The 13,777-nt window shown below is 42.3% G+C and overlaps 1 protein-coding gene across 1 annotated transcript in view; it reads right to left on the bottom strand.

Annotated features, from left to right (window-relative positions):
• si:ch73-390b10.2 (Golgi pH regulator) overlaps window positions 1–9,120 on the bottom strand; it is a 12,590-nt gene extending 3,470 nt beyond the window's left edge. Inside the window, exons 1-10 of the mRNA XM_070448763.1 lie at window positions 8,888–9,120; window positions 8,634–8,693; window positions 8,289–8,392; window positions 8,054–8,160; window positions 7,810–7,911; window positions 7,259–7,379; window positions 6,967–7,047; window positions 6,708–6,817; window positions 6,539–6,627; window positions 2,223–2,315 (exon numbers count right to left, since the gene is read on the bottom strand). Coding sequence (XP_070304864.1) covers window positions 2,223–2,315; window positions 6,539–6,627; window positions 6,708–6,817; window positions 6,967–7,047; window positions 7,259–7,379; window positions 7,810–7,911; window positions 8,054–8,160; window positions 8,289–8,392; window positions 8,634–8,693; window positions 8,888–8,929 — 909 coding nt within the window. The 5' untranslated portion in view covers window positions 8,930–9,120. The remainder of the gene's footprint in view (window positions 1–2,222; window positions 2,316–6,538; window positions 6,628–6,707; window positions 6,818–6,966; window positions 7,048–7,258; window positions 7,380–7,809; window positions 7,912–8,053; window positions 8,161–8,288; window positions 8,393–8,633; window positions 8,694–8,887) is intronic.
• Between the last annotated feature and the right edge of the window lie 4,657 nt (window positions 9,121–13,777).

Raw genomic sequence — 13,777 nt, 5'->3', positions numbered from 1 at the left:
TTTTCCCATGATGTCAAGCTGATGTCAAGCAAGGAGGCACTGAGTTTGAAAGTAGGCCTTGAAATACATCGACAGGTAACCTCCATGACTTAAATGATGTCAATTAGCCTAACAGAAGCTTCTAAACGCATGACATAATTTTCTAGAATTTTCCAAGCTGTTTAAAAGGCACAGTCACTTAGTGTATGTTAAACTTCTGACCCACTGAGATTGTGATACAGTGAACTATAAGTGAAAAATCTGTCTGTAAACAATTGTTGGAAAAATGACTGGTGTCATGCACAAAGTAGATGTCCTAACAGACTTGCCAAACTATAGTTTGTTAACAAGAAATTTGTGGAGTGTTTGAAAAACAGGTTTTAATGACTCCAACCTAAGTGTATGTACAGTCATGGCCAAAAATTTTGAGAATGACACAAATATACATTTTCACAAAGTTTGCTACTTCAGTGTCTTTAGATATTTTTGTCAGATGTTACTATGGAACACTGAGTACTGAAGTATAATTACAAGCATTTCATAAGTGTCAAAGGCTTTATTTGACAATTACATGAAGTTGATGCAAAGAGTCAATATTTGCAGTGTTGACCCTTCTTTTTCAAGACCTCTGCAATCTGCCCTGGCATGTTGTCAATTAACTTCTGGGCCACATCCTGACTGATGGCAGCCCATTCTTGCATAATCAATGCTTGGAGTTTGTCAGAATTTGTGGGGTTTTGTTTGCCACCCGCCTCATGAGGATTGACCACAAGTTCTCAATGGGATTAAGGTCTGGGGAGTTTCCTGGCCATGGACCCAAAATATTGATGTTTTGTTCCACGATTCACTTAGTTATCACTTTTTCCTTATGGCAAGGTGCTCCATTATGCTGGAAAAGGCATTGTTCGTCACCAAACTGTTCCTGGATGGTTGGGAGAAGTTGCTCTCGGAGGATGTTTTGGTACCATTCTTTATTCATGGCTGTGTTCTTAGGCAAAATTGTGAGTGAGACCACTCCCTTGGCTGAGAAGCAACCCCACACATGAATGGTCTCAGGATGCTTTACTGTTGGCATGACATAGGACTGATGGTAGCGCTCGCCTAGTCTTCTCCGGACAAGCTTTTTTTCCGGATGCCCCAAAGAATCGGAAAGGGGATTCATCAGAGAAAATGACTTTACCCCAGTTCTCAGCAGTCCAATCCCTGTACCTTTTGCAAAATATCAGTCTGTCCCTGATGTTTTTCCTGGAGAGAAGTGGCTTCTTTGCTGCCCTTCTTGACACCAGGCCATCCTCCAAAAGTCTTCACCTCACTGTGCATACAGATGCACTCACACCTGACTGCTGCCATTCCTGAGCAAGCTTTGTACTGGTGGTGCCCCGATCCCGCAGCTGAATTAACTTTAGGAGACGGTCCTGGCGCTTGCTGGACTTTCTTGGGCGCCCTGAAGCCTTCTTCACAACAATTGAACCGCTCTCCTTGAAGTTCTTGATGATCCGATAAATGGTTGATTTAGGTGCAATCTTACTGGCAGCAATATCCTTGCCTGTGAAGCCCTTTTTGTGCAAAGCAATGATGACGGCACATGTTTCCTTGCAGGCAACCATGGTTGACAGAGGAAGAACAATGATTCCAAGCACCACCCTCTATTTGAAGCTTCCAGTCTGTTATTYGAACTCAATCAGCATGACAGAGTGATCTCCAGCCTTGTCAACACTCACACCTGTGTTAACGAGAGAATCACTGACATGATGTCAGCTGGTCCTTTTGTGTCAGGGCTGAAATGCAGTGGAAATGTTTTTGGGGGGATTCAGTTCATTTGCATGGCAAAGAGAGACTTTGCAATTAATTGCAATTCATCTGAACACTCTTCATAACATTCTGGAGTATATGCAAATTGCCATCATACAAACTGAGGCCGCAGACTTTGTGAAAATTAATATTTGTGTCATTCTCAAAACTTTTGGCCACGACTGTAAACTTCCGACTTCAACTGTAGCTCTGGGGCCTGATGTGGATATGATAACACACTGACAGTACAGGAAGTATAAACCCAAAGCTATATGGGTAGAAAAAGCCAAATTGTTTTGAATTACATTTAATTAAAAAGATATCAAAAGCCACACTGGATATTCTCTAAACTGACAGACACAGCTGTTTTTCAGGCTTTCAAGCAGGCTAAGCAAAACCAAGTTGGGCAAGATGAGTCTAGTTCTCAGTCAGGCTGTGTGTGTGTGACTCACCATGAAGATTTTCCACACACAGTAAATGGAGAAGAAGTAACCTAAGAAGTTAAAGTATTTCCCCTGGAATGTCTTGGAGTACTCTATCCGCTCCTACATGCACGGAGAACAGAGGCACAAAGACACCTTATTACTAAAAACCAAACGTACATTACAATAGCCTTAGTCCACTACATACTATACATGGACTGTGTGTGTGTGTGTGTGTGTGTGTGTGTGTGTGTGTGTGTGTGTGTGTGTGTGTGTGTGTGTGTGTGTGTGTGTGTGTGTATGCATGCATGCGTGCCGGTGTGTGTGCAAGGCAAGCGTGCATGTCTCTGTGTGACAAAGAACATAATATTGGGGGGAAAAAATACAAATAATGTATCATGATATCCCCACTGAGTGAATAACATTACACCTGTTTATTCACACTCAGAATTCATATTTAGAATATGGTAATACAGAAAATAGAGTATGCTTTGAAAATAAATACTGTTTACTCTAATAGAATGTTTCAGTTTAGAATGTTTGGTTGTTAGGCACCTTTGTTTTCATTTGATTTGGAAGTCGATCACTTGGGACTCTTTGGTGACAACAACCCCAAGTCTGTTTCTGCTTTCCAAGATTATCCATTATTCAGAAATGAGCTTCAATAACCAGTCTGTACCATGGACGGCACCAGGACAGCCGTATCTTCCTGCAAGACCATCAGACTACATCAACAATAGTAAGAAATATTGTGTTCTTAGCAGGATTTGGTTCATTGCTTATTTTGGTGTATCTCTCATTATAATTAGAATGCATTTAGGTACATAACCATAGATCTGGTTTTATGTGTGAATTTAGGTCAGGTCCTCCCAAGTCTCTCAGAGATATACAACTGTGAGTGGTACTGGAAGTCCCAGTCCCTACAAATGGCCAGCTTCCGCTACCACAATCAGCACCTGCCTGAGCAGGAGAAACAACGTCTWTTCCACAAGCACATGGAGCTGAGGCGCAAAGTTGAGTTTTACAGGGGAGTGACGAAGGCCTACCAGCCCAGATTGAGCTCTGGCGAGGAGTGGCCGCTCTTTTCTGATGAAGACATTGAGAAACTGGAAGCCATTCCGGGGGTGTTTGAGTTGGCTGCAGTGATGGGCTTCCTGAGAATCTCTGAGCCCCGAATGAAGTGTTGAATTACTATTTATTAACTTTGTATTATTATTATTATTATTTGTAGTAGTAGTAAGTTAACTATCTTAAGTGTATGTCACATGGGTGACTATGTATCTGACTAGAAGCTGCCCTCTTACATTGCATTATATGCCCAAGCCAGAACCTTATTCACCTGGTACGTGTTTTACCCAGACATATATAGACGCACACCTCTTTTGCCCCTTGTAAAACTTCCCCCTTTTGATCACGAGAATAAGTAATTAAAGCTTCACTAAATTGGGACCRGTGAGTTGCTCGCACCTGTTCTTTATTTAAGGTGCGGGTCAGAAGCAGTGTGGGTCGATGTGAGCTGGGAGCAGAGCGCTTGCAGAGCCAGAGCCGAGGCAACTGATGACGACATGTGGTAGCTGGAGCGGACCTGGACCAGAGCAGAGAGAGAMAAGTCCCTTCCCAAAGCTAAGTACCTCTACATATCCGACTCCAACATAATGCCTGATAGGGCCGTATGTCGACATTCTCTGCTGTGTTGCGTACTACGCACTCATTAATGCCAATGTATCTGTGGACTGAACCTGTAGCTGTGTGGACCCCCGACGGCAAAGAGCCTTTGCGAACCGAATTGACGGCTGCCGGCGAGCGGGAGGGACAGAGAGGAGGCCTTTTGGGAAATTGGGCGAGAGAACACTTCATCCTTCCTCAAAGCTAAGTACCTCTCCATATCTCATCTCCAACAGTTCTCCTGATAGCGCTGCCTGCCGACATTCTCTACAGGTTTGCGTGCTACGCTCTCATTAATGCCGGAGCACCAGTGGACTGAATTTCTAGCTGCGTGGACCTGACTTGAAGACCATGAGCCCCGCACACAAAAGACGGACCTTAACGCAACAAACTACTGTAAACCAGATTGAACCAGAGAGGAGGCCTTTTGGGGTACTGGGAGGCTGAAACACATTCACCCTTCCCTAAGAGACTAGTCAAGGATCATATCACCTCCACCCTACCTGACACCCTAGACCCACTCCAATAGGTCCACAGACGACGCAATCGCAATCACACTGCCCACTGCCCTAACCCATCTGGACAAGAGGAATATTTATGTAAGAATGCTGTTCACTGACTACAGCTCAGCATTTAACACCATAGTACCCTCCAAACTCGTCATTAAGCTCAAGACCCTGGGTCTCGACCCCGCCCTGTGCAACTGGATTCTGGACTTCCTGACGGGCCGCCCCCAGGTGGTGAGGGTAGGAAACAACATCTCCATCCCGCTGATCCTCAACACTGGGGCCCCACAAGGGTGCGTTCTCAGCCCTCTCCTGTACTCCCTGTTCACCCATGACTGCGTGGCCATGCACACCTCCAACTCAATCATCAAGTTTGCAGACGGCACTACAGTGGCAGGCTTGATTACCAACAACRACGAGACGGCCTACAGGGAGGAGATGAGGGCCATCGGAGTGTGGTGTCAGGAAAATAACCTCACGTCAACAAACAAAAAGGAGATGATTGGTGACTTCAGGAAACAGCAGAGGGAGCACCCCCTATCTACATCGACGGGACAGTAGTGAGAAGGTGGAAAGTTTTAAGTTCCTCGGCGTACACATCACGGACAAACTGAAATGGTCCACCACACAGACAGCGTGGTGAAGAAGGCGCAACAGCGCCTTTTCAACCTCAGGAGGCTGAAGAAATTTGGCTTGTCACCGAAAACACTCACAACTTTTACAGATGCACAATCAGAGCATCCTGTCGGGCTGTATCACCCGCCTGGTACGGCAGCTGCTCCGCCATAACCTAAGGCTCTACAGAGGGAGTGAGGTCTGCACAACGCATCACCGGGACAAACTACCTGCCCTCCAGGACACCTACACCACCCGATGTCACAGGAAGGCCAAAACGATAATCAAGGACAACAACCACCTGAGCCACTGCTGTTCACACCGCTATCATCCAGAAGGCGAGGTCAGTACAGGTGCATCAAAGCAGGGACCGAGAGACTGAAAAACAGCTTCTATCTCAAGGTCATCAGAGTGTTAAACAGCCATCACTAACATTGAGTGGCTGCTGCCAACATACTGACTCATATCTCTAGCCACTTAAATAATCAAAATTGGATATAATAAATGTATCACTAGTCACTTTAAACAATGCCACTTTATATATGTTTACATACCCTACATTACCATCTCATATGTATACTGTACTCTATACCATCTACTGCATCTTGCCTATGCCATTCGGCCATCGCTCATCCATATATTTATATGTACATATTCTATTTCATCCTTTACACTTGTGTGTATAAGGTAGTTGTTGTGAAATTGTTAGATTACTTGTTAGATATTACTACATGGTCGGAACTAGAAGCACAAGCATTTCACTACACTCGCATTAACATCTGCTAACCATGTGTATGTGACCAATAACATTTGATTTGGAAGTTAGATACCTTTCGCCTCTCTCATTTCAACCGCAGCCATGGTCAACCCTCGAATTCCACATAGCCATTGGATTGCAAAACATTGTGGATTATAGCATATTTTCTGACTGAACACTACCAGCTCACATCTGAATGATTTAAAATCACTAGTGTCCCCCCACTGGCTAGTAGTGTCCCCCCACTGATCCAAAGACTATTTGTGAACAGACATTGTCCTTGAAAGGACATCCGATAACGTTACCTGARCTACAATCCCTTGCCTCTCCATTTATTTTTTATTTACATTACCTTGTGTGAATTGATTTACTATTTTCCATTATCATTTGTTTTTGCTTTGATATTACTGTATTCCTATAGTTAGTTACTATTTTGGTTTATTGTGAATTGTGGAGTTGTGTATTTGGCCTACGGCACCTTAGCGCAACAGTGCCATTTGCTGACARAATCTTTGTCTTTCACTCAGTACAACACGACCCAGGAGAGGCCTGCTGCATCTGGAACTGGACTGGAGCCCTCAATGTGTGCCTGCCGCTGGGGGACCACAGAACACTCCAAAAGGATTTTTAAAACAACTTTTACCTTTTTCCATCTCTCCAATTGGGGCATTTAGATATAGTTCAAATAAAGATGTGTGTTTGAATGATATACAGTCTGCTCCTCAATAGTAAATAGGGTTTTTATCAGGGTTCAACTGGACCGGTGGTCMCGCTCCCGTTATGCCAACGCGCACATGCGTTACCTTGGTGGCCTGCAGGTCCACTGTCTCCAGGAAGAGCTGGCGACTCAGCTCCTCCAGAGCATCCACTTCCTGCTGGATCAGAGACAAATCTGTAGAGGGGGGTCAAGGAACAGTACACAGACACACAACAAAAACACACACACTTCCCATTATGATGTGTGAAGGATACTCTCGCTGCCTGGTGGTGAGGAGGTGACACTCTTGATCATGCCCCAGAATCCCGTCTGTTTGTTCTGGTCTTCCCCTCGCTGGTACATCTGCCTCCGTGTCATGGCAATGCTGCACAGACAAAACAGAAAACGCATGACACCAAACACTGGCACAGGACAACAGAAAACTAGAGCCTTAGAATGATTTGATTATCAGAAAAAGGTGAGGGTCTCTATGCTCTCTCTATAGAAATATATTCTCCTATCCCTCTCCCTCACCGTTTCTTTTTGCTGACGATCATGTCCATGGTCTGAAGAAGTCTCCTCTCCAAGGCAAGAATATCACTCTCTGTCACATTCCTGTAGATAAAGATGCATCACATAGGTATACAGGTAGTGAGGGTAGTAAGGATAGTGTGGAATGAGAGTGTAGGTTATTTAGTTGTGACGAGTAGAGTATGTGAGGAGTCCTGTAGTAGGGAGAGTTAGACTATGGGGAGTTAGAGAATGGGATTGTAGGTAATGTAGTTGTTTAATGCTGTTTTGGTCTATACAGACTTAGTGCACTAACCGTAGGAAGTAGGACATGTAGGTGTAAGGGCAGTTGACAGCACCAAAGCCGGACAATAGAGCCATCAGCGTGACCCCTATGACCCCAACACGACTGATCAACTGCTCGATGGACAGGATACCTGAGGTACAGAAACAGGTATAGAATGCAACATTATGTACAATCACTGTTACAATCCTTATAATAATTTGGTGCTTAAATATGTCCTATTTCACACATGTACAAGTTTATATTAATATGCATGTGTTTTTTGCATATCCCACTCTCCCTGAGACACCCTCAGTGTGGTCACAGCAAGGGTCTGCCATTAACAACAGCGACCCTGGAACAATTAGGGTTACTCAAGGGCACATCAACAGATTTTTCACCTTGTCAGCTCGGGAATYGAACTAGCGACCTTTCAGTTACTGACCCAATACTGTAACCACTAGGCTACCTGCCACACTTTCAGATCTACAAGAGGTGACTATGATTAGTGGCTATGGGTTGTTTGGAATAGGGCCTTAAACACAGCAGTGAGAATAGGGAGAGGGGGCAGGGTAGGCACTCACCATGTTTGGGACTGAGGATGGGGAAAGGGTCCCCCAACTTCCAAAAGAAATACATGAAGGTAAACCAGACGACACAGGCAAAGAGCAGCTTCTGTCTCTGCACTGAACACAAACACACACTTCAGAGACTGCGTGTGAGAATCCCCAGCAAGACAGCACCCATCATATACTCTGCAGCATCAAACACAGAAGGATCACTGGAATTATGCTACAGGTGGAATAACATGGATAAAATGTCACTCACAAAGGCGGATGTTGCTGACGACAAAGTAGCCGATATAAAATGGCACCACAAAGATTAGAACCAGTAGAATCACATACAGGTTGAACTTCCAGTGGAAATACCTGGAACTGAGGGACACGGACACAAGGAMATCTATGAGACATCGGCTAGCCTATGTTAGCTGGTTAATGGAGAGAAAAGTATCATACTGAATGAACGTGGTAACGTAAGGAATGAATTAAACCATTGTACTTACCTAGTTTCTAATGCACCCAGTATCTCAAAGATGATGAGCTCAAACATGGTGCAGGAGAAGGCAAAAGTGATGGAGAACACCACCTGGACCACATACTGCCGTACCTGTTGACCGGAACATGACCACAGGGTTAGATCAGTCTCTGTAGATCACTGCTGTGTAAACACCCATGCTGATGGWTCTGTCTGTTTCTGTTTCATGCTGGTTCTCCCAAATGTTCTTAAACAAAAACGGTCCAGAAACATAATGACACCTAGCTACAAAAATAAAGACAAGGCATGTAGATTAATGTCTACCAAATCATAACTAATATAACAGTACTTGTGTAGTAACTAAATAACATACCTCATAGTCTTTGAACAGCTGCCGCATGAAGAACAGCCACCCAAAGCCAAAGAAGAGCACCTGGGAAGTTGAAAGATTTTCACGTTAGTAAATTTGCCCAAGACAGTGTATGTGCAAACATTCTAGCTGGCTAAGCAAAGGGAGCCAAAAGTGGTGTTATAGTAGCTAGCAGTTGTTTGTAAGGTTACAGTAACTGTTAGCTAGCGAGAAGAACAGCCACCCAAGAACAGCTAACGTTAGCTAGCAATTCTTACCTGTGAGGTGAACATGATCACTGAATCCATAAGAAACGACATTTTGATTGGGAATCCACGGACTAAAATCTATAGAATACGTTCAGTTCAAAGGCTCTGCATTCAGCTCATGTATGACTACAATACAAATGTCAACAAACACGTGAAACGTGGTTATTTTGTTGATTTTTTTGCATTGTGGAAACGCGTTGTTGAGCTGTCAACTTACTGGACTGTGATTACGTCATCAGAATGAGTCAGAGATGAGTCCATTCCGTCGCAATGCTGTGACGTCCAAAAATGAGTTTGGCTGGTTAATACGTTTTAATTTAAATATTGTACTTTAATTTCAATATTATTTTGAGGGAATTAATTTCTATAATAAATCGGTTTCTTTCTAATTGATCTACTGAATGTGAAACTGTGTGGTTTGTGGCCTGCAGAGGGCGACAAAAACGATGGTCTAGGTTGGGGATCCGTTAAGGTTGAATACAGTCTGTTTGTTTATTTTTTAAATCCTTTCTTAAAATATGTATCGTTTAATTATACCAAACCAAGGTCATCTATTATACCAAACCAAGGTCATCTATACGCACAGGATCCTAACATCAACATAAACAGACACTTCTCTGCAACCCAACTGGGCTCCCGAGTGGCGCAGACGTCTTAATGCTCTGAAAGGTGCTGTATCACAACCAGCAGCGAATGGGAGTACCATAGGGCGGCGCACAATTGGCCCAGCGTTGTCCGGCCGGGTCAGGGTTTGGCTGGTGTAGGCCGTGATTGTAAATAATATTTTTGCCTAGTTAAATGAAAGAAAATCCGATGATGACAGTGTAACTTGTTGTTGTAGGATTGTTTGTTTGTAATTATTCTAAATACAATTTACAAATATCAGGAACACATGTTCATTATACAAATKATCAGCAATCAACTATTTACATCACTACATCAAACACTTCTACTACAAAACAAAACACACAGGTGAAACAAGTAGTAAAAAACTGTGAAAATGTATTCACTCATTATTATTATTATTATTATCTCATTATTATGATTCAAGAAGATGTCATTATTTTTATTATTAACTAGGGATAATGTCTTAACTTGATGATTAAATTTGATCAGAATTATTTGTAATTTTGGTATAGATTTCTGGAAGAATAAAACAAATGCTGAATAATTTCAATGGTTTGTCATCATTGCAATAGTAACATACAATATCCTTCATGTCAAAAATATGGTGTTCAAAAAGCTAAATAAGTACTCCGCAAGTTTTTCCCAAAAATCTATCAGAGATCTACATTCATAGAACARTTGCTGGAGATKTTCACCTTTTTCACAGAAAACACCTTTTTCAACCTTCACCTTTTTCAACATCAACAAATTTGGACAACATGGAATAACATTGATATATCTCATGTGAAATCTTAAAGAGCACTTCCTTAATTAAAAGTGTTTGGTATACACTGAGTGTACAACACATTAAGAACACCTGCTCTTTCCATGACAAAGACCGGCCAGGTGAATCCAGGTGAATGCTATGATCACTTACTGATGTCACCTGTTAAATCCACTTCAATCAGTGTAGATAAAGGGGAGGAGACAGGTTAAAGAAGGATTGTTAAGCCCTGAGACATGGATTGTAAAGGTGTGCCATTCAAAGGGTGAATGGTCAAGACAAAATATTAAAATGCCTTTGAATGGGGTATGGTAGTAGGTGCCAGGTGCACTGGTTTGAGTGTGTCAAGAACTACATCGCTGCTGGGTTTTTCACGCTCAACAGTTKCTTGTGTGTGTCAAGAATGAGCCCCACCTTTTGAACAAAAAAATACATAAATAAACAACTCTTTTGGGGGGGGGGGGGGGTTTACCCGTTTTGCATGTTATTTTGGCATTAATACGTGTCACATATCAGTTTGCAAACAATGTAAAAAAWAWATATATATATCATTGAGTTAATAAAGCCGCATACAAACATGGTCTMTTTTTTGTTTTCTTGAGWAAGGCAGCTCAAAAATGCAGGTGCTTCAGTGATTTCTGTGGTGGTGGGGCAAGCCAGCAGAAAATACAAAGTGTTGTGCCGTGATTGGCTCAGTGTTCTCTCACTCATGGGGAAAGTATGTCACTGCGAAGTGTAAGGAGAGGCCTTGAAAATTCKAATCCTTTGGCTGCTGATATTTCGAAGTACCCATCCAAGAAGGCTCAAGAACATTGGCCACAGATAAAATGACATCAAATCACATTATATATACAGCAGCTTTGAATAGGACTGATCATGTCAACATCATACTTTCAAAATCTTATCTAGCAGTCATCCTGAATCAAGTTGACAATCTACTGGCAAATCCTTTTCATCCTTGTCATATGAAGAAAAATAATGAAGAGAAATTATAGATAAAMCATATCGGTGCTCATCAGCCATTGGACATAAACATTACACGACAAGTTGGAAATCGCAAATTCAACAATGAGTGTTTTGGAAGGAAGTGCGCACAGCACAACACGGTGAGTCCAAAAATGTATTGTGTACTGCTGCATTAATGATGCAATAGGCCAYGGCGCCAGAGGGTAGGACTGCCGTTTTATCAGCTCTCAACCAATCATGCTATTTTGTTTGTTTTTTCACATGGTTCGTAACTTGTTTTGTACATAATGTTGCTGCTACCGTCTCTTACGACCGAAAATAGACGAAAATGGACATCAGAACTGGGATTATTCACCTCAAATTGGATGAGGAGTTCTTCTTCAATGACTCGGACGCGAGGGATATACTGCAGACACCTGACCAGGCTCCGATCCCCCTTATTCACTGGAGAAGGAAACTGAGATTTCGAGGCAAAAGATCAAGGCGCCTGCGAGGATCAGGCGACGAGTGGCTAATCTGCCCTTGCCTTCCGTTCTGCTAGCTAACGTTCAATCGCTGGAAAATAAATGGGCCGAACTGAAAGCACGTATATCCTTTAAAACTGTAATATCTTATATTTCACCAAGTCGTGGCTGAATGACGACATTAAGAACCTACAGCTGGCGGGTTATACACTCAATCGGCAAGACAAAACAGCAGCCTCCTGTAAGACACGGTGTGGGGGTCTATGCATTTATGTAAACAACAGCTGTTGCACAATATCTAAGGAAGTCTCAAGGTTTTGCTCACCTGAGGTAGAGTATCTCATGATAAGCTGTAGACCACACGATCTACCTAGAGAGTTTTCATCTGTACTTTTCGTAGCTGTCTACATACCACCACAGASCRAGGYTGGCACTAAAACCGCACTAAATGAGCTSTATWCYGCCATAAGCAAACAGGAAAACACTCATCCAGAGGCGGCGCTCCCGGTGGCCGGTGACTTTAATGCAGGGAAACTTAAATCAKTTTTACCKMATTTCTMTCGGCATGTTAAATGTGCAACCAGAAGAAAWTTCCCTGTTTCAGGTCAGTTAACAATTGTTGGAAAAATTACTTGCGTCATGCACAAAGTAGATGTCCTAACCGACTTGCCAAAACTATAGTTGGTTAACAAGAAATTTGTGGAGTGGTTGAAAAACAAGTTTTAATGACTCCAACCTACGTGTATGTAAACTTCCAACTTCAACTCTAGATGTATTCCTAAATATTTAACGCAGTCCTTTACAGGAATAGTTTATATTTCTTTATTGTCAGAGTCATTTTCATGTTTAGAAGYATTCGGTTTGAATCCAGACATAATAAAGTATGCATTGATGGCATTAAGGACATGGGCGACCTGGTCTTTGTCTTTAAAAAATGAAACAGTATTGTCAGCCAGCTGGGAAATTTAGATTGCTCGGTCAAAACTGTATCAGCCATGCAMATTTGCATTATTCAGAATATCTTGAGATAGAAGTTCCATTACCAAAATGAATAAAAAACGCAAATTTGGACATCCCTGTCATACACTTCTGTTGACACTGAATGGATGTATTAAGGTTTAGAATCACAGAACTATTTATATCTTTGTAAAACATGCAATTGACTTCGATACAATTTTCACCAAAACCAAAAAGTTTCAGAGACCAAACGAGAAATTAATGTTCAATTGTGTCAAAGGCTTTACAGAAGTCTATAAATAAAATAACAGCATCTGAGTCAACTGCATCTGAATAATCCATAATGTCCAAGACTAAACAAATGTTGGAGCTTATGTGAAGCCCCTTCATAAAGCCTGTTTGAGTCTAATTKATAATGGCATATATTCCTTTATTTAATCTTTTGGCATTAACCAGAAAAATCTATGTAATCAATATTGAGTAAATTTACAATGAGAGAGGGTTCTTCATCAGGCTTAAGAATCAGGTCCAGCTTCATAGTGGAAACTATTTCACAATTTACAATGCAATCTTGAAACAAAAAAAAAGAGTCTCTTCTAGTAACTCCCAAAAACTGCCTAAAAATTCAACTGACTGGTCATCAGGGCTGGTTGGCCATCAGGGCTGGGTGGCCATCAGGGCTGAGTTGGCCATCAGGGCTGAGTTGGCCATCAGGGCTGAGTTGGCCATCAGGGCTGAGTTGGCCATCAGGGCTGGTTAGCCATCAGGGCTGGTTGGCCATCAGGGCTGGTTGGCCATCAGGGCTGGGTGGCCATCAGGGCTGGTTGGCCATCAGGGCTGGGTGATTTCACATTTTTTCATTGAATTCAAAGCCTCTCTAATCTCCTCGACTGACACAAGTGATTCGCAAATTGAGTGGAATTAATCCTGAATCACAGGGACATAGTTCTGAATGTGGCGATTGTAGCTTTCATAACCATCTTTCTGAAATTGTGAGTTGTACAGGTTTTCATAAAAGGAATTGACAAAGACTGATATTTCAATGGGATCTTTGCATACATAATAAATCGTTAATTTTGAGTGCGGTTATATATATTTTTTTGTAGTTTATTTTCAAGAGCA

Source organism: Salvelinus sp. IW2-2015, linkage group LG2 (assembly GCF_002910315.2).
Source record: "Salvelinus sp. IW2-2015 linkage group LG2, ASM291031v2, whole genome shotgun sequence".
Classification (NCBI taxonomy): Eukaryota; Metazoa; Chordata; class Actinopteri; order Salmoniformes; family Salmonidae; genus Salvelinus; species Salvelinus sp. IW2-2015.
This window is presented reverse-complemented; position numbering and strand designations above follow the sequence as displayed.